General features: G+C 47.1%; 1 protein-coding gene across 3 annotated transcripts in view; it reads right to left on the bottom strand.

Annotated features, from left to right (window-relative positions):
• The window catches only part of cacna2d3a (calcium channel, voltage-dependent, alpha 2/delta subunit 3a), a 172,896-nt gene that overhangs the window by 56,690 nt on the left and 93,706 nt on the right, over positions 1-22,500 (bottom strand). For 2 of the 3 annotated variants that reach the window (XM_031566323.2, XM_031566325.1), the window contains exons 12-20: positions 18,221-18,299; positions 14,340-14,473; positions 10,917-10,925; positions 5,373-5,444; positions 5,065-5,145; positions 4,062-4,136; positions 1,286-1,369; positions 944-1,015; positions 542-603 (exon numbers count right to left, since the gene is read on the bottom strand). In XM_031566323.2, coding sequence (XP_031422183.1) covers positions 542-603; positions 944-1,015; positions 1,286-1,369; positions 4,062-4,136; positions 5,065-5,145; positions 5,373-5,444; positions 10,917-10,925; positions 14,340-14,473; positions 18,221-18,299 — 668 coding nt within the window. The remainder of the gene's footprint in view (positions 1-541; positions 604-943; positions 1,016-1,285; positions 1,370-4,061; positions 4,137-5,064; positions 5,146-5,372; positions 5,445-10,916; positions 10,926-14,339; positions 14,474-18,220; positions 18,300-22,500) is intronic. The other variant, XM_031566324.2, reaches the window with a different exon arrangement.

Raw genomic sequence — 22,500 nt, 5'->3', positions numbered from 1 at the left:
TCCGTGAGGTGTGACTGTGCTGCTTCCGACCTCTAAATTACAGGTCTATCTCTGCAAGGCATCTCAGAGGCTGCTGCTGGCTGTCTAACTGCTTGACTGATTGTTTGTATGTGTGAGTATGAGTGAGTGTGGATCTGGATGTGTGTGTGTGTGTGTGTGTGTGTGTGTGTGTGTGTGTGTGTGTGTGTGTGTGTGTGTGTGTGTGTGTGTGTGTGTGTGTGTGTTTGTGTGTATGAGAGAGAGAGAGAGAGAAAGAGAGATAGACAGAGAGAATGTCAATGAAAAACAGACAGACAAATAATCACACATGATAGAGACATAGACCCCAAACAGTACAAGCCAAAGAAAAGGAGATAAAGAAAGAAAGAGAGAGATAGAGAGAGAGAGATAGAGAGAGATAGAGAGAGAGGACAGATAGATAGACAGACAGGCTGGATGCTAAGAAAATAAAATAAAGTTGCGCTGACTTTGGAACAAAATATTCACTTAATTCTACACTCCTCTTGAAACACATACAACATGAAACATCCATAAACTTTACCTGAAGGGGGTCCCCTTTATGTCTGTGTAGTAATAGTCATTGTGCAGGACAAGAACACGTCTCTGAAAACACACACACACACACACACACACACACACACACAAATCTTTTTTAAATGCCACTGAAGGGCTGACGTTTGTGAAAGGGCATGTTCTAATGTTGGGGAGCAGGTAAGGTGGTGAGATGAGGACCTAAGATGGCTCTCTCTGCAGCACAAACACCCTTAATAAACTCTCCTGCACATAACCTACTCTAACCAGTGCACCTCACAGCCACTTAAAAGCACTTACCAGTACAAAGCCATCATTAAAAATAATTGAGCATACTCTCGGCCATATTATATGACTATATTTAAATGCCATTTTTACGTGTATTTACGTCATTTTGCATTGCTTTCCTTACCCCTTTATCAATCGTTTTCTTGACCTCCATCGAGAAAGTTCCGGTCTTCCTGTTCACCATGGCATTGCGCAACTGAAAAATGACAAGACGTGCGTCACTCACCCCAGAAAAAAAAAAACCCACCTCCATCCAAACCTCTACATCCGCCAGCTTTAAAGGGCTAGCATAAGCACATTGGACACAGGCTGTGGAAATATATCAGGTCACTGGAGGGTAAAACAGTACCGGTCAAAAACGCTGGGTGTTCAACAGTGTGGAGATTCTTCTCCCGAACACCCACTGATGCCTATGGGAGATCTCAAAAGCCTGTGCTTACGGGGAGCTGTGAGAGGTGAAACTCACCATGTCCTCCTTGTCCTCCCACTCCACCTCGGACAGATCCACACTGCTGTAGTTGGGCTTCTTCCTCTTCTTCCCTTCTTCATACTACCAATGGAGGACAGACACACCCGTCACAAACCTTTCACTCTCTACACGCTCATTCCCCTGCTAATCTCGCGGAGAGATGTTAATGAAGAAGAGTCTCGTGTGGATTTATCACCGTGGATTATCACTCTAACCTTTTGGGCGCAAGCTTATGTTGGATATAGACTCATCCGGTCATTAAAGATCAAATGTGTTAATCATGTCTTGCTTGAATCACTGTACAGATTGCTTCACCCAATAATTTACACTTCAGAGAGGGGAAAGGCCCTCTGAAGGGACAGCTGTTAGAAATCACACAATGCAGAATGAGCTGTCCATCCTGGTAAAGGAGGCAAACGTGCTTTTTTTCCTGCACAGACACACACTGCCCTCTAGTGTCCACTGAGGGAAACATCAGGAATAAAGAAGCTGGTACTTCTGGGTGAACTATACTAACATGACACACACACACGCACACGCGCACACACACACACACACACACACACACACACACACACACACACACACACACACACACACACACACACACACACGCACACGCACACGCAAACACACACAGCAATGCACATGCACAAGTATCATAGGGTAAGGATTTCGGACTCTATTAGCATTCGGTTCCCTTTATCAGTATGAACTTTAAGGCTATGGGGGCATTAGAGACATTTGGGAATACCTGGTAATGCAATAGAGCTACAGTGGGCTGGAGTGGGCAAATAGCACCCACCCCCGTCTCTGTCTCATAAGGAGGCCTAGGCCCAGGGGGTGTGCAGGCTCCTGCTGCTGCAGTTTTAATGGACTGTGTCGGCAGGTGTTTTAACTGTTGGATGCTAGGGTAACGACACGACTACAGCTGAGGCCAGCACACTCATGGTCTCTCTGGGGCCATTCAAACAGAGAAGAAGGCCTCAAACACATGAACTAATGAGACGAATGCTGTTTAAAAAAGGTGAGTTTTTTTTCCGCTGAAACAGACAGCACTCCTAGGCCAGAACCAATCTCCCAGTTTCTTCACCTTATATCTCGTATTGCCATCACCCCAATCTTTCCTCATGCTTCCATCATCCCCCCCCCCCCCCCCCTATTTCAGTCATCTCTGCTCACAGCATGTCTGCTCTTCATCCTGACGCCACCCAGCCAGCTTTCCAGTCGGTCCGGTGAGATATCTGTGAGAGGCCATCTCTCTCGCCCGCCCTCTCTCTCTGGGTCTGCCGCTCCCATCCAGCCCTTCCATCAGGATGGCTTGTTATCTCAGCGATTCTATTACTCTCTATCTCCTGTTTCTCTTTCAATCGCTCATTCTCTACACCCTCTGTATACCCCCGTCTCTCTCTCTCTCTCTCTCTCTCTCTCTTTCTCTCTCTCTGTTTCTCTCTCTATGTCTCTCTCTCTGTCTCTCTCTCTCTGTTTCTCTGTCTCTCTCTCTGCCTCTCTATCTCTCTGACCTGTCCTCTTTCTCTTTTCCTCCTTCAGTTTCTGAACATGGACCAGTGTGGCCCTCTCCCGTATCTCCTCGTTCTCTACCACATCTCTGCCCACCTTCTCTTGCTGTCTGAACATGTTTCCTCATCTCGTCCACATGTGTGCATCTTGTCTTCTTCCACCTGCTAGCAAACAGGACCGGGGCAAGTCTGGGCACGTTGATACGGAGAGATGGGCACATTCACCGCCCTGTTAGTGACACTCTTTATGCTGTCTATCTCTTTCTCTCCCTCAAAAACAATGATACTTCACGTGTCATTGTCTGAGACGAAGCATCTCCATCATTCGTCCATGCCATCATCTTCTCTCCTTTCACTTTTTTTCTAAGTTTCGCTTGTCTTGTGCATCTGTTCCTTTACTTAGCTAAAGTGATGATCTATGTATTTCATTTTTTGCATACAATCATAACCAAGCTCCTCTGTGTATTTTTGGAAAAGTCAGTATAGTCCATCATAAAAGCAAGGCACCTCTCTGTCACATGGAATCTACCTATAGCAAACTCTTCAGATTATTGTTCAGAAAACATGGAGGAAGAGTCCCACCCTAACAGAGTCGCTACGACAACAGGCTGCTGCTGGAGGTGGGGGTGGAGGGGGGGCTGGAGAGGGGGAGCACCTGTGCGGCGAGGTGGCCATGGAGGAGCGGAGGGGTCCGCGGGGCTCAGCAGAGCTATGATTTCAGCCCAACACGCTTCCAAAACCATTCATCTGAGCGTGTGAAGTACGGCCCGGAAACCTTTCATTATCGCTTAACCACATCTCATTTGGGCACCTAATTAGATGGCAATTAAAAGCTGGCACTAGGAGGCCAAGGCTGGCAGGCTTGTCTCTCGCTCTCTCCCAGTTTTCTCGATCTGGGAGAGAAAAAAAGAATACAAGTCCCCAGGCAGACAATAGCTCTAATCACTACCATTCAAGAGACAGGGGGCTTTGCATCCATCTCAGAGAACTCAGAGGAAGGGGTTGATCACTTCTGTGTTTAAATAACAGCACATGTGGGGATGCACACACACACACACACACACACACACACACACACACACACACACACACACCGGACACACACACACACACACACACACACCAGACACACATATAAATCACCCAAGGAGGACACAGTAATGACTAATATCCCCAAACAGTGAAAAGTTCACACAGAAATAGTGACAATCATACACACTTATACACATACAGAAACATTCAAAAATATTTACCAATGGTCTCAGGTCTGGATGGGTAAGGATGTAGCCATTGTTGGTTATGGCAAAAGCATATCCATGGATGCCCAGCTACAAGTGCACACACACACACACACACACACGCGCGCGCGCACACACAATCATGAAAAAACAGAAAGTTAAAGAGAACACACAGTCAACATTTTACACTAAGTTCCAGACATCTCGTCAGCATGTCTTCGCTTTTTGGTTTTTGATTATCACTTAAATATCACAGCCCCAGTCAAGCGCTTCGCAATTTTTCAGTTGGGAGTGCATGAGGATTTGGGGGGTGGGTGGGGGTGTTTCCACAGCAACCCCTTGGCGACAATCATACAAAGCCCAACAGCAGGGTGCAACATCCATTTCCTGACGCACACTGCCATCAGGGAGGGCTTCGCTGAATAACACGTTTCAAAATGTCAAACATGGACTCTGGCACAAAGCCTTCTCATTTCCTCTTAATGATATTTCAAAACTCAACTTCTCCATCCCCTCCCCCCCCATCCCCCCATCCCCTCTGGGTGTGGGTCGCAGTCATCGGGAGCATCAACGCTGCAATTTCGCTGCCACTCTCAGCGCGCTCCATGAAGGAGTCAGAGCAATCAGACAGCGGGGAAAACAAAATGCTTTCAGAACCTCGCCGCTGACAGACGACACAGTGCCAAGGCACAGGATGAAGTAATCAGTCAGTGGTGATAGTCCTGCGTTCATAATCTGTGTGTTTGACATGGGTCGGCGCGGAGACTTTGAACTGCAATGCTATTAAAGTCTAGTCAGAAGTAAATTGAAGTTTTTGGGGATTGACAATTTAAGACATTTACTATATCAAAGCAGACCCATGTTGAGAGTAGTACAACTCCAGTCAGTTGAAAAGTTTATTTCGCAGAACAGGGAACTGTCATTTAACAGACGTGATATCTGTGTCCTTGTGCCCTGGCTTTGAGTTAGAATGTAGAGCCTGGCTGAGGAGGGGGGGGTGTGTCATGGGGGTGCCTACCTTCCACTTGGGGATGGCCTTCAGAATCTCCGAGACGGGAACGTCGGTGCCGACCACTCCGAGCAGGATGCCTTTGTTCCTCTGCAAATCAGACAAGACACGGATCACATTTCAGCACAATGGCGGCGGCAGCGCCCAGCGTCCACACAAACAGCCACAAGGGGGTTTTTGATGAACAATTGCCTGCGGCTGAGAGAGGAGCTTTCAGGACCAGAAATGAGCATCCCCACCGCCCTCCTCAATGGCAAAACCCAACGGAGACCCTTTTATCTTCTGCAATTGCGGTCAGCGTAGTGGTAGATACTCACCGTCTCATTCTTGGTGCTGAAGACAGGCATGGCCACGGTGGTCATCATCACAGGCCCCCCGCTGTCCTTCATCTGAAGGAAAGAAAGAGGTAAAGAGAGAGGGAGGGAGGGAGGGAGGGATTGATAGATCAGGCATGAAGAGATGGAGGCAGATGGGAAGATGGCACAAGCCACCACAGAAACAGGCCCTGACAGACCTCTGTGTTCCCTATTTAGGCAGGAGGCCTGTGATCCACAACGCTCCATCAACACTCCCTCAACCATCTATCCTCTGTGCCCTCTCTTATCCCATAGCATTGTGAACAGACATAGGATACCCTAAGGATGCTTCAAAAAAGGACATATAAATGTAGTTCATTTACTTCACAAGCTGATTGCTGTAGGTGTCCATGATGGCTCTAAGATTACTACACGGTTACCTATAGTATATAAGTCAATTCTGGACTTCGATAACAAGTCTAAAAGAGTGGTTGTTACTGATTAAAGTTAACAAGAGGTTTTTTCGGGTGGAGTGTGGTGCCGTTAAAAAACAGGTTCACTGAGGCAGGAAGCGTTAATTCCAAACAACAGGAACACAACCAAGGATATCTAAATCCTCTAAATACTGAGATTGGCTAATTAAAGGACTTAAATCAGGGGTGCAGTAGTTTTGGGTAGAAGGAAAACCTGACTCTACCCTGGCCCTTCAGCGATAACACTGTCTCCTGCTGTTATACACCAGTGCTATGGGCTTCAAACTGAAACACATTGTGTATCTAGTGCAAAGATATAAATACCTGTACTGTACCTTCTATTAGAAAGAGACATACTTCACGAACCCTGTGTACATTCACTTTCCTAATATGACCCTCTCCCATCCCCTCCCTTCCCCTGCTCTCCCTCCTCCCTGTGAGTCTGTACACAGCTGACCTCTACCCCGGATTGTCTGCTGTGGTACACTCTGATTTGTGGATCTATCAGCAGACAGATATAACAGCAGTAACATACCATAGCCCCAGTGGGGCAGCTGATCAATGCAGATCCAGGACAGCCAGACGAGACACCCTCCCCACCATAAATTAGATGCTATAAATGTCCTTTTCTCTACACTATCGCGTTCCACTGGTCTATACGCAGTGCATGGATTTTTACACCACTGTTACCCAAGGTATCTGACTTTGTACACTGTTATTTATCAGAACCTGATGCAGCGCAATTACCAGAAATGTTGACCTGGAATGGCCCGCACGGCCAAGATGGCGCTTCGAGGACGACAAAGGAATAATCTAAACTCTTGATCTCTGCTTCTGTGACACAGTCGCTTCAAACGCTCTGTTCTGTGCACTGATGGGTTAGGGTGACTGTGTGTTACATGAGGAGAAAAGCCAGCAAAAGCCTGATGACATTGTAAGTGTATTGAGAGGTTTGTTAGTATGTTGCTCTGTGAGGGTGTGAGTGTGTGTGTCTGTGTATGTTTGAGTGTGTGTGTGTGTGTGTGAGTGTGTGTGTGTGTGAGTGTGTGTGTGTGTGAGTGTGAGTGTGAGTGTGTGTGGGTGTGGGTGTGGGTGTGGGTGTGGGTGTGTGTGGGTGTGGGTGTGGGTGTGGGTGTGGGTGTGTGCGTGTGCGTGTGCGTGCGCGTGTGAGTGTGAGTGTCTGTGTCTGTGTGTGTGTGTGTGTGTGTGTGTGTGTGAGTGTGAGTGTGAGTGTGAGTGTGGGTGTGGGTGTGGGTGTGGGGGTGGGTGTGGGTGTGGGTGTGGGTGTGGGTGTGGGTGTGGGTGTGATTGTGTGTGTGCGTGTGTGAGTGTCTGTGTCTGTGTGTGTGTGTGTGTGTGTGTGTGTGTGTGTGTGTGTGTGTGTGTGTGTGTGTGTGTGTAAGGTATTCTTGGTTTGGCACAGTGGGGGGGGCTCAGGTGAGGGGGAGCGCAGACACACAGCTGTTGGGGAGACGGAGTAATTAGCAGCTGATGACAAAAGCGGCTGGGGTAAAGAGATTCATTATCTCTCTCTGATCGAAACGAGAGAGAGTGTCTGGACTCAAAAACACACACACACACACACACACACACACACACACACACTCACACACAGACACACACACTTAATCTGACATACAATTATCATATACCTGCAGACAGATGCCGTTTTAAACAACACCTTACCATGTGCATGAGTTTGTTGGTGAGCCTGACAGATATAAAATGTTGTATTTTAATGCACCAGAAGGGAACTATAATTCATGCATTTGCATCCATTTGCTTTCTATCCATCTGTTGTTCTCCACCTGTGTATTTCAATTAAATAAGTGTTGAAAAAAGGCCAATTGGTAACAATATATATTCACATATTCACTCAACAAGATTGAATGAGCTGGATTGACTGCATTGACTGTAATTAGAGCCGTACTATCAATAGCAGTCATGGAAGACTGAAAGGGCAATGTGTGTGTGTGTGTGTGTGTGTGTGTGTGTGTGTGTGTGTGTGTGTGTGTGTGTGTGTGTGTGTGTGTGTGTGTGTGTGCGTGTGTGTGTGTGTGCGGAAAGTGTTTCTGTGTGCGTTTTGTGCAAGGATGATTGTGTTGTGAACCATGAAAACCCAAAACACAAACAAACACACACACACAGAGACACACGTGCATGCATGCACACACACACACATACACATAGGCCCACACACAAAGCACACAAATACACACACAAAAGCTAAAATAAAATACTAATAAAATAAAAAATACTATTGTATCACAGAAAGAATCGAGGAAAAAAGAGGACGTGAACTTGGAGAACCAAGAGGTGTGCAGAATATCCAGAGGGTCAGCTCTGAGCTGAAGAAGTGGAGCGTGAAGAAGACAGAGGCTCCAGTGCCAAGACCGTGGTCCTGATGTGGACATCAGAGTGGGCTCCTGTCGCCCGCGTCCTCTCCCTCTCGTCTCCAGGGGCCCCGGTATATATATGGGTTGCTGAGATAAATGGAGTTCCGGTGACCATGGTGACCTCTGATGAAAAGCCAGTGTTCTCTGAGCGGTAAGTACAGGATGTGTGGTATAAGCAAAGTGAAAAAAACTCTCTCACACACACACACACACACACACACACACACACACACACACACACACACACACACACAGACACAGACACACACACACACACACACAAACACACACACACACAATATGAGACCTGACCTCCATTGGGGACATCCCTGCTCCACACACAAACACATGCACACACACACACACACACACACACACACACACACACACACACACACACACACACACACACACACACACACACACACACACACACACACACACACAACATACATACGTACCTACATACATATGGAGAAACACAAGTGGTGTACCTCAGCATCTAACCCTCTTAATTCCCTACCTCCCCCAGCCCCTTCCTTAACCAACTGTAACACACACACACGCGCAGACATACACGAAGACACACGCGCAGACACACACACAAACACACACACACACACACACACACACACACTCCTATGTCAGTTCATCCCTCGCTGTGGAAAACAGTCCAATGAGGAGCAGGATGATGGATGAAGCTCCCAGGCTGCGGCCATATTTTGGAAGAGACGAGTGGAGGTGAGCGCAGGGAGAGGACATCACCTCTGGCACACTCAGACACCACCTCCACCACTAACCTCAGCACAACCAGCAGCTCCACCACCAGCTCAAGGAGAGAGGAGGAAGAGGAGGCAGATACGGATCGGCCCTGAGTCACCAACCCCACCCGCCACACAGAGCCCAGAGCCCAGAGCCCAGAGCGCAGAGATCAGAGCTGAATGTTAAAGAGGACAGTGGGGGGGTTGAATACATGTGAGCGCACAGAGGGAATGAGATGCACGCCAGACAATGGGAACTGATGAAAGACAGAGAGATTGGGACCAGAGTCTCTGACTCATAATGGCAAAGAGAGACAAACATCTGATCTGAGTCCAGCAGCAAGTCCGATAAGCATCTGCTCTGAGTGATGACGGGGTGGGGGTGGAGGGTGGCGGACGGGTGGTGGGGGTACGGGGGGTGAGACGGCGCCAAACTGATCTCGGCCGTAAACAGGATCAAACACTGAGGCGCGGCATATCAAAATACAGAGAATGGCATTCTTGGCGGATCAAGGCGAAAGGGTACTAAAAGCAATATGGGGAAAATAATTGGATGGTTATGCATTTTATATGGTATGAAATTAGTTCCTATGGTGGCTCTAGTTTCATAAAACGAATGTGTAAAATGAGTGTGTGTGTGTGTGTGTGTGTGTGTGTGTGTGTATGTGTGAGTGTGTGTGTGTGTGTGTGGCTATAAGGTAAAAACCTGCTTTAGTGTGTGAGTGCATCTCTGCCACACGGCTCTATATGGCTCTGTGGATGTCCTATGTCCTATGTCCTATGGCTGCATTACATACATGGCAGCACTCTTTTGTCTGCCTGGCCTAGCACAGACATTCACATGCATACACACACACACACACACACACACACACACACACACACACACACACACGCATACACACACACACACACTCACACACACACAGACACACACACACACACACACACACACACAGGCAGTTGTATCCTGTTGTAGGGCAGACATTAGGTCGGACCATTGACCATGTATCTGCCTGTCCTTCTTGCACAGACCACTGAAGGTCCATGTGCGCACACAAATACACACATATACACAAACACACACAGTAGGAGCGCACACACTCATAACTGACAACTACTAAACACTGGGTGTAGAGCAACAAAAATGAGAGTGATTCATGAATGACAGAGGCATGTGTGTTTGTGCTATGTGTGTGTGTGTGTGAGAGTAAGAAAGTGAGTGTGTGTGTTTGTGTGAGTGTGAGTGGCCAAGTATGTTTGTGAGCATGTGTGTGAAGGACAAACTGTGAACTGCACTAATGAGCATGTTTCTGGGATGCAGATGTGCAGATGTGCAGCAGCAGAGTGTCAGATAGCAACACATCACACATGTACAACAACGCTACAGACACAAGCTGCAACATTGCACCATGCTCCAAAAACAAGGCGCAGCATCACTCTGCCACATGGACCAATGAGCTGAAGACTGAGAACAGCCATAAATGCGCCACACACACACACACACAGAGATAAAATATACACACACACACTCACACACAGAGAGAGAGACACACACACAAACCCACGCACACACACAGAGAGAGAGAGACACACACACCCACACATCTTCACACAGACAGACACACCCACACACACTCACGCACACACAAATGTTGCTACGGTCACGCATGACTGTGCACCAGCCAAACAGCATAAGCATAAACTTAGGCATGAGAACATGTGCTGATGCACGCACATACACACGCTTGCTTGACACACACACACACACACACACACACACACACACACACGTGATGTTTTACATATTGCGCCTTTGGCACCATGGTGTTGCCACATGGAGCATGGATAACACATACACAAGCACAATGTGATGCTTTGACTATGAACTCAAACCCTGTGGAAGTGGTGGGGAAGTTGATCTCTGATGTTTACCTGCTGAGCCTGAGGAAGCTAAGGCAAAGGAGAGATTCCACAACAAGAACACAAATACAGACGGGAAGAAAAACACACACACACACACACACACACACACACACACACAGCGGTCAGTGAACATGGTCAGTTCAACTGAAGGAAGAGCAACAGTTCAGAAATGAAGTTCTGTTGTCTTTCCCAATTCTCCGACAGAAATGAAAACTAACAGCAAGGAATGAAGGTTATTTTAAGCAGCCTGTTGATTAGATTGTTTGTGAAAATTGCAATGGTTCCTGCAGTGCTTCCGTGCCTCAAATGCACAACAGTGACGGACTACAAGAGGGAGTGCCACAGAGCAACTGCTAAAATGGCTGTAAAAATCTCACCCAAGATGGGGTAGGAATTCATTAACTGTGATATCATTCAGTGCATCAGCCAACATAAACAAGTCATTAACTTTTACAAAGGATTCTATGAATACCACTTTATAAAGAAGGCATTGTAAAGAATAATGATTATGGTTAAAGTAAGCAGTCCACAGCAGCTTTTGTTTGATCTTTTTGACCATTTGAAGCCAATGAACTGATCAATAACCTTTAATTGTTCTGGAGGTCACACAGCCAAGTTGAGGCTTTGCTGAAGACTAGTGACTGGGCACACACACACTCTCCCTACGTGATGCAGTAAACAATACTAATATTTCCATAAAGTAAACATGCTTAAGGCATCAACAGCAATAACAGCTGCTGGGCCAAGACGTTCACATTATTATGGATTACATTTCAGCATAAACATACATTGCAATAAAAAATACAAATCTAAACTAGTAAGGCCTTCAAACTCTTTTGACAGAATGTCAATGACCATTGTACACATCTCTCTGAAGGCTTCCCATTCCTCCCTCTAGCTCTCTTTAAGGATCATAGCAACAGGGACAAAAACAAAGCAGGAAGAACATGTGCATTTTGATTCTCCACAGGCCTTCATCATCCCCTCTTCTCATCCAGCTGAAGAAGGGTGAGAGAGAAAGACGGACAGAAAGAGTGAGAGAGAGAGAGAGAGAGAGAGAGGAAGAGAGGATGAGCAGAGAGGAAGAGAGGGGCTTGTGTTATCTCCATACCCCGCAGCAGACGAAGAGGCACGCTTGCACATGCTAACACACCCATGCAGACACATTTGCACAGTGCTGACAACTGCGCAGAACATGAAGTCTTGCCTTATTTCTCCTAACACATCTGGATGTGAACATGGAGTTAGTTTCTCATCGATTTTACACAAATTACCTCCTCTACAGCCTGAATTTAACTGCTTGAATGTGACTTTGGGAGGCTTTGAAGGAATTTCCTCATTTGAGAGAGAGAGAGAGAGAGAGAGAGAGAGAGAGTGTGTGTGTGTGTGTGTGTGGTTGTGTGTGTGTGTGTGTGTGTGTGTGTGTGTGTGTGTGTGTGTGTGTGTGTGTGTGAGTGTGTGTGTGTGTGTGTGGGGTGTGTGTGTGTGTGTGTGTGTGGGGGGGGGTGTGTGTGTGTGTGTGTGTGTGTGTGTGTGTGTGTGTGTGTGGTTGTGTGTGTGTGTGTGTGTGTGAGAGAGAGAGAGAGAGACTGGCTGGCTCTAAAATCCAGCAGGGAAACGGCCACATGCTAAAGGTAATATGCCACAATATGGAAATAGGGGCCAAAGCAATTAAACTGGACGTCATGCTGTCGTTTGCTCCGTGGGATTTTCGGCGCCTCTCTCTCACCTTGTTTATATATGTGAAGGAGAAATAACCAGGCAGACGTTCGCCTCTTAAGGAGGGTACTGTTTGTTTGGGACGGTTGGTGTGGTCCCCTACTTTATCTGTGCAGGCGAAACCTCCTAAGACAAATTTGAAGAGATGCACAAGCCCTGCTTTTACCACTCCTATCTCCCGCCAGCACCTGGTAAAGTGGAATGAGTTCTATTCATTATGTGTGTGTGTGTGTGTGTGTGTGTGTGTGTGTGTGTGTGTGTGTGTGTGTGTGTGTATGTGTGTGTGTGTGTGTGTGTGTGTGTGTGTGTGTGTGTGAGAGTCTGTCTGTCAGAGCGGGTAATGGCCGTGGGGTGTGGTTCACATGCATGGTGCTCCTCTCCCAGAAACACACACACACGGCTGTTGGACTTAATAGTTCCATCTGTTGGAACACACACACACACACACACACACACACACACACACACACACACACACACACACACACACACACACACACACACATAAAGTTACTTGCACATGTCACACTCACACACTACTTTGAGATTATTAAGGCTGAGCACTAGCATGTGGTACAGATGGTTGTGTGGACTGAAGCTACCCCATCACTGACAGAACTGCTCTTTCTCTGCAGTTAAAACCTCTCTCGTCTGTTTAAACCATACACACACACACACGCACACACACGCACACACTCACACTCACGCACACACACACTAACATATGCTGCCTCCTGCTAAATCTGTCAGCTCTTGTCGGCTTTAACAGCAAACAAGTTTCTGTGGGTGTGTGTCATGGCATGGCTGTGTCGTTCCAGTGCTGTTAGACAAGTCTTTTATGTGTGTGTGTGTGTAGAAACTTGTGCCAGAAAATCCAACACACATCTTCTTAGCTCTTCTGATGACCTCATTCCTATTCTTTAAGAGAGTGTATTGTTTGAGTGTAAAATAAAGCTAAGCTATAATACTCACAAACACAAACAGATATGGATACACACACACACACATATGCATAGAAATACTGACACAAACACACCACACACATTTACATCCGTAATGAATTGTGCACACACACACACACACACACACACACACACACACACACAGAGAGAGAGAGAGAGAGACACACACAGTCTCACACACCTCTTATCCACACAGGCTAGTTTGGGTGGCACATAAATCAATGCAAAAACTCCATTCATAAAGCCCTGGCAGACCTTTTCCTGCCAACTCCAACACACACACACACACACACACACACACACAAGATACACAAACACAAACTCCTTCATCAGGTGAGATATATCCTTTGCTTTAGTCACGCCTATACTTGGCTTCTTTCTCCTCTATTATTTACTGAGGTGCTTGTCTGAGCACAGGGGTGCAGAGAGGACAGTTTTATGGTGGCTTTGTGGCGCAAGCAGCCTTGCAATGTCCAATAAGATGGACACACTTGGACCAAAAATGGCTTTAGCGACGGCAGCTGTAGTGCCAGAAGAGGACTTGTTTAGCAACTGCAGTTTGTGAGACTTCTCGCTAGACTGCAAGGTCAGCTTTTGGTTACACTATGAGCCTTTGTAGTACAATAGTAGAGCAGTTACTTTGAAAATCTGCTTCGCATCAAGGATCAACTGGCATTTCTTTGAGATTATTGTTTAGAGATTCAGGATATGGTGTGTGCGCGCGAGTGTGTGTGTGTGCTTTGTTACTCACCGTGTTGTCTACGTAGGCCTCTGTCCACACGGTGTCATGTTCCTGATCGATGACTTTGGGCCTACTGAGCACGTGCAGGTACTCCATCACGTTCTCCTGCACATCCGCCAGAGTGGAGATCTGGGTGAAGTAACCTGCACACACACAATCACAGCAGACATCACCCCAAAGCAAACTCCGCAAGCACGTTCTGATAAGGACCTTTCTGCCAGTCTCTTCTCCACATGGTGTGACAAGACAACAGAACACCTGTGGGAACCGAGTTCCTAAGTTCAAATCTATAGCCTATAAGAAAGAGAGTTGTTTCATTCACAGATCATTTATTTGATCAGACATCTTACGTACAGCCCACTTTGAGGCTTAGAATTATGGCGTGATTATACAAATTAAAATCTACTACAGTCATACAGATATATATGGATCAGTCATCAGCCATTGACTCCATTACCTGACCTGCTATCACCAAGGTCATATCAGGGCTTTTCTGAGGACATGGGACACCTAAACCCTACATGAAGCCTATTAACACTTGGAGGGATTTCTGTGACCATAACGTGTGGATTTTAAATCAATTTATAACCAATGAATTAACTTAGCGTTGCATGATAATGTTATTACAGCGTTATTTCAATGTTATAACTTATCATTATGTGTAAAATTGATAATACTAGCCTGAAGTGGTCTTGTGTTAAATGCTGCCCTGCTGAAAAGTGATGTAAATGCAATGCACTGTATTGTAATGTATTGTAAATGTAATTCAGCCAGAGCGGGACAAGGTTGCAAAATGTTATCTACTTTTGTCATCAGAAGAGGACAGGCGAGGGGGGCGGTGCGGAAGAGGGGGACAGAGGAATAAAAATAGATCAGATAGATATTCCCCTGTGATCCATTTCCCCGACAAGGTCTTCCCTGTCCAAAAGCCATCCATCCGGAAAAGCGGAAAACCGGCTCCATCAGAGCAGTGCATCCGAGAGGAAAATCCCCGCCTTGGGAAATTGATTTTGGGGGTCGCCGTCCTCAGTGACACCTTGTGCTCAACTGCGACAGAGCACAGGCTCACTGACACATTCTTATACTCACACACACACACACGCACAGCCACACACAGTTACACACATGCTCACCCACACCCGCACACACACACACGCAATTCTGTCTGTCTCTCTTTCTCTCTGAGCTGGAGGCGATACAAACCAGCTCATGGTCACCTCATCCTTGAGCATGACTGCCTGTTTGATCACAACGATGAACCGAGGATGTAACTCTCACCCCTCAAGTACACACACACAGACTAGATTCAGGGTCGGTGTAGGGGGAAAACGATCCCACTACAGGATTCATCCCATAAATCACCACCAACACAACACACAGACACGTACACACACACACACACACAAACACACAAACACACACACACACACAGACACGTACACACGAACACACACACACACACAAAACTATTATAGTTTTCCATTTTTAGTTTGATATGTTGTTATTCAATTTGAGTTTAGTTTTAGTAAGTTTCACCAGTGATTGAATTAGTTTCAGTTTAGTTTATTTTTTTATGGAATCATTTCTATTTCATCTATTAAAGATCTGTCGATGACAGCTTTGAAGGTGAACTTTAAGATCTGGGGGATTTTTCCCTTTGATTTTGACGCCACAGATTCAGTTACCTGAATTAATCATGAATTCACTTGAAGCACTTTCACTATTAAATTAGAAATAGTCCCATACAGAACTCACACGTTTCCTCCATGACCTATCAGATTTCTTCACTTGATAATAACTACTACTACTACTTCAATTAGTTAGCGAGTGTAGGTCCTGACATGCTACATCACCATCTTACACACGCACGCACGCACGCACGCACGCACGCACACACACACACACTCACGCACACGCACACACGCTCACACGCTCGGGCTACACACAAGTCCAGTTTCTGTCCAGACTTTTCCTTTCAGACCCGTCAGGGAAGACCTTCATAGTTCAGTCAAAAAATGCTTTTAACTTCCAAGGCTCTATAATTAATTACTAGCGCACTCATCTACACATGTGGATGAATGTAAATCCATTAGCTGGCTCCCCTATATAACATATTGATAGAGTGGGCCTCTGGGATGAGTGGAGCATTTGGTGGAAGCGTTGCTGTGAATCTCATCATAATGGGATTTGAGCTGTACTGACTTTATGACAGTATGATCTATTACTACACGATGCTCCCAACACCACTGTGTGGATGAAAAGATCTCCTTGGGGGAAATTGGACTAAAATATCTGACTACTCAATCTAAAAACGTCTGTGTGGTTTACTCTGATCTGCCAAAAAAGACTGCAATTGGTAAAGCAGATCATGAATGGGCTAATACCGCCTGCTAGTAACTCTTAGTTCTGTCTACCTGATGATGAATCTACATTATGCCAATGTCATGTCAATGATGAATCATTGTCTACTATCTAGAGTGGGATTATAGTTCAGCAGAGCAAGATATGACTAGAGCGAATCCAGACATCTGACATCCAAACAATGATTCCAAACAACTGTCATGACCAGATAAAAACAAAAGTTATAAACCAGAGGGCTGACGTGTGTGTGTGTGTGTGTGTGTGTGTGTGGTGTGATGATACTGCTGCTGTGTTGCATGTTTGAGCTGCAACAGAAGTCTAACTCTTGCCTCTAAGCCTAAAAGTCTCACAGTGGAAGGCTTCCCTGCATGGATCTCTGTGAGATAAGTCTTTGGCAGAAATCTGTCCCTCTTTAACCTAACTGACTCACAGCTAACTTCTGTATGGTGTGTGTGTGTGTGTGTGTGTGTGTGTATGTGTGTGTGAGTGTGTGTGAGTGTGTGTGTCTGTGTGTCCGTCCTTCCGGCCGTCTCCTCTAATCACTGGCATGGCACACTCTAATCCTCCAGCTGGCAGAGAAATGACCCCCTCTCGCCTGTCTGTCTTATCTGCTGTGGGCTGCTGGGAAAACCACCAGACTAAAGAGCTGATATGTGTGTGTGCGTGTGTGTGCGTGTGTGTGTGTGTGTGTGTGTGTGTGTGTGTGTGTGTGTGTGTGTGTGTGTGTGTGTGTGTGGAGGGGGTGTCAGATGAGCCCGCCCCGCCCACCAGTCGCTGGTGAGGCTACTTTTAGAAGCCCGGCGGAACTGTGGTGTCTCTGTGGCGACAGCGGCTGTGGTGCAGGGGTGGGGGGGGGGGGGTGATGGGAAGTGACATGCCCCCGTCTGCACAGTGGCGGCCAGCTGCCTGCTGTCACCCCAGACACACACCCCCGAGGCCCGAGGCCTGCCGCACGGGGCACACAAGAACACACACACATACACACACAATCTTACAGAGGTCTTCAGACAATACACACAAACACTTACATCAGCACAGATTCACTCTCTCTCCCTCTTTTATTTTAACTGTGTCTGTCTTTATGGCCGTCTCCTTGACTCAAGTCAACTTTAAATAAAAAACACTCAGCCACTCACAATTTACAGCACAGCTCAAACACATTTAACGTTTATCCACGGTCGCCCTCTCTGGAAGTGCAGCCCACACCCCACCACACATGACTGTACCACTGCCATGATGCCGGCCAGGCTTAGTGGCGTCTAATGCATGAACACATAAAGGGCTATTCACTCCCAGCCATGCATGTTGGCATGAGCTGATAAACAAGACATATATAATGAATAACATGAATTACATAGCCTACATAACACACACACACACACACACACACACACACACACAGACACCCAGACACACACACACACACACACACACACACACACACACTCACACACACACAGACTTCATCAGAGCTTGTTTGAACGTTTCCCATATCTGCATGTGGGGAGCAGAAAAGGCAGTGCCCAAACCTTTGTTGGCGCAGGCCATCCATTTGAGATTATCGGCGAAGGCGGACTCGCGGCCAATCAGGTAAGGGAATATACGGACCTGCGGAGAGAGTAAGCAGATACTAACCGTCAGTCATTCTTAATCGCCTATACAGATACCGCTACATATGCATCCGACTGAAGATAAGGCAACCACTGGGCTAAAGAGCATTGCACACACACAGATACACACACATACACACAGACACACACACACACACACACACACACACACACACACACATTTGCGAGGCTCTGATTAGTGTGGTCTGCTCCCCACCTCCTATTTGCTCTATCTCCCTCTTAACAAGATTGAGAGCGCTGGAGTTCTCTAAACCCTGCTAAAGTCAGTTTTCATACATGAATATTATTAGTTGGAAGGCTGGAAATAGTTTTTCTCGCTAACAATCCCAACTAGACTAGGAGGCTGCAGGGAGTTGCTGTGTTAGCTGAACTAACACTGAATGAATATTTAATGACAAAGGGGTCATTAATTGGCAAAGGGCTTTACTTAAAAAATACTAGAGTAGTATAGGAGCTCATAGTGCGGATTAGAATTTGTGCTAGCATGCACGCACACGCACACGCACACGCACACGCACACGCACACGCACACGCACACGCACACGCACACACACACACACACACACACACACACACACACACACACACACACATCCTATTTCTCTAGGTGTCCACACTAGAAGAAAGCAGTCAGGACAACCCTTATGAGAGGCAAGTACACTCATTCATCAAGATGAATGACCGTGAAGAGACATCACCGCTATTTGCATTATGGGAGCAGCATCCTATCTCTCTGGACAGCACCATAGTCATTTCAGGATCTACAGACTGTAAAAAGAATATGATGATGTCAGACCTGGTCAAATTGGTGCAGAGAGGATCACTCATGCAGTGTGTATGTGTGATTAACACAAGGGGCTAAAACACTTTAATTCTTAGTCCATTCATAGCACTGAGTACCTCCAGAAAGTCATGAGTTGTGTGAGGCAGCATGTGGTTTAATACGTTAAGCTGTGCTCTCCCAGAGATCTTTGCTGAAAAAGCCCTGGCTCTCCTCCCCAGAACAGCAGCGCCTATCTCCCCATCTCCATCCTTGGGAGCAGCCTCAGCTGCCCTATCTGGCCCGCTTGGCTGGTGTCTGTGGGACGGCACGGGGCCGCGGGTTGCCAGATTGTGCGTGCTGCTGGTCTTGGGGAGAGGGTTGCAGCAGTTGCCAGATTGCACCGTCAAGCGCGGCACCAGATCCCAGATGCGAGCCCCGGGGACACACAGCTGCCCTCCCCGCCAGCGCTATTCCTCAAGCTGCCAGGCAAACATCCAGAGCGTGAAGTGCATGTGTGTGTGTGTGTGTGTGTGTGTGTGCTTGTGTCTACATTTACTGCATCTGTGCATGTTGACAGGCACTGAAAAAAGCGAGAAAGAGTGAGTCTGGGGCATGCGGGCATATTTTTAGCCGTAGCTGGGTTTTTTTTTATATCTTGAGCAGGTGGATGTTCCTCCCCTTTCTCCCCTCATGGCCTGATGGAGAGTTGTGCTTTTCCCTCACATGTCCACATCTGCCAATGTGGGCCACTCCGGCCTCCACTCCACTCCACCAAACACACACACACACACACACACACACACTACAGCAGCAGCAGCTAATCTGCCTCCTCATCCATCATTTATGACGCCTGACACACATCCGCTGAGTGCCGCGTCATCAAAACGTATTGATGCGAGCCGTGCGCCTGCTAATGATGATGCGTCAATAGCCCGAGCGGCTGTAATGAGATGTTACTGGGGGATATGAACGACTGCAGAGGCCATTAAAAACGCTGCTGTCGCAAAATGGTAATCAATGTCTTTAGCATCGATGGAAAGAGAAGGCGCTGACTACCCCTCCTACTCAATCCCAAAACATGGGAAGTCTAAGGGAATAATGACAGCAAGAACATTAAAAGGCATACGCCTTTGTGTGAGATCGTAATCCTGGGCTAAATGGCACCAAAGGCAGACACAACTCCATGTCGCCCACATAGGCTACGTTAGACTGTAGCTACCTACATTTACAGGAGCCAAGGCTTCTCCCACATTACTTCCTCCTCACTGGTGACCTAGAAGCAGTTCTGAGGTAGGCAGAGAGAGAGGGAGGGGGTGGGGTGGGGAGGGGAGGGTAGGGGAGGGGAGGTTACTCAGCTTAGCATTAGCACAGCGCGGCGCAGTGCAGTGGAGGGCGGTGTGGGGCGAAGCGACGGCTCTTACAGCTACTGGCATGCGATCTTCGACACAGACCGCTGCACTGCGCCTCGTCTCCTCGAGTGTGATGCATCACCCACCCCACCACCAACACTAGATTATTTATTCCATGTTTGTTTCTGTCTCTTATGAGAGCTCCAGAACAAACAACTTAAGGTCAAGTGTTACATGGAGTGAGAGTTGAACACTTTTGGGAAAGAACTCGCTCATTGGAACACTTCTGAACTTGTGGATGAGCGAAACTTAGCACAGGCTTAGGGGAGTGAGATTTGACGGCGAGTCACGAGGCAATCGAGATTTATTCAAAACAGGAGAAAGAACAATGGGCCGCATTAAAAAAGTGCTGCTAGATTTACCGTGCAGTTATCAGGTAAAACATCAGGTCACGACAGCACCTTTGCGCATCCATAATGCCGGGTCACTGACCTGTTTTAACGTCTGCCACATCTCACCCTGCTGCCCTTTTGCCTTATTTGCATGTGCCATGAGCAATTCACAGTCACGCCACGCTGAGAATAAGAATGGACTGACTTTATGTAATAGCTCCCTGCTATGAGACCTATGTGGCTAGCCATCTGAAAAGAAATGTAACAGTATATGCTAAGTTGAGTACTAAATCGATTTATAAAGCAAGTTTATACCGATTAAGTTGATTTAACATCATTTCACACACTCCAGTGCACAGAATGCATTAAGCGGTTTTAGGAGGAGGAAGGTGACTTCATGAGAAATAGACATTTTATCTTGAGAATATACATTTGATTGTTGATGAATCGTCAGTGGTACAAGAGAGGAATGCTGATACGACATATTTTTTATAACGTCATAGTCTCACTTGCACGATGGCTGATCAACAAAGCTAAATCAGTTCCAGAGGTGGCAAGGGCAGGCATGGCACTGGCTGTCAAAGCAACTTTATTCAGTGTATTAAAACAGATGCCCTCTACAACCTATCTCTTGGATTTCTTGTTTCAATGTGACAACTTTGGTGCAGCTGGTATGTTGTGTTTCATCTTGAGTTATGAAAATCAATAGAAAGATGACAAAAAAATCGAGTTCACTACTGAATTTGGGAGCAGACAAAGACCGGTGCAGGGAGATGAGAGAAAGCGGGCGGCCTCCAGGGATCACACCCAGCAGTAGGACAGGTGTAATTACCGCAGAGGGAGCCCACAGACACCTCCAATCCTCCTCTCCCTATGCCACCCAGCCACCACCACCACCACCATCCCTGGCAGCAGTATCTAGGGGTGACCTCCATCCCATCCCAGCCCAGTGCCTCCTCCTCCTTCCCTTCCTCTCCTCACGCCTCCTCTGCTCCCCTCAGCGACATCCCAGATGGGCCCTCTCTGCCTCATTATCCCCAGCTGGACGGGAGGAGGCGCAGGGCACTGGGAGGCGCCAGGGTGGGGCCTGCCACGGAGGAGTCTGGATACCACCGCAGGTGGTGCCGTGAGGGTGAGGGAGTGCCGTGCTGGGGGAGGTGAGCAGGTGGAGGAGGTGTTTGGGAGGGTTTGGTGTGAGGTAGTGGAGGTGGAGGTGGAGGTGGAGGTGGAGGTGGAGAAGAAGGGGAAGCAAATGCAGTCACTGGGACACACTGAGACCTAAGGGGTCTGAATTACCAGTGATTTAGATTTGGTGGATTTATGTTGCGATTGTGAGTGTTTCCTAACTGTAACTAAAGGGTTTGAATTGCTGGGATTATGAAGAGGGAACAAAGTGGCACAGACAGCAGTTTCCCTCAGATATTTTTAGGCCGGCTATAAGAAAATCCCCTCTCTGCTTGCCTGTCTCTTGTGCTCACTCCTGGTTCAACTCCTCCTCACTTAAATATTCTTTCTTCCCTTTCTCTCTCTCACTCTCTCACTCTGCCTATCTCACACACAACCATACACTCACATACACACAGCCACACACACACACACACACACACACACACACACACACACACACAGAAAAGTCAGGAGAATGGCGCCACGAAAATTAATTGCTGTAACAGG

This window comes from Clupea harengus, chromosome 4, assembly GCF_900700415.2.
Source record: "Clupea harengus chromosome 4, Ch_v2.0.2, whole genome shotgun sequence".
Lineage (NCBI taxonomy): Eukaryota > Metazoa > Chordata > Actinopteri > Clupeiformes > Clupeidae > Clupea > Clupea harengus.
This window is presented reverse-complemented; position numbering and strand designations above follow the sequence as displayed.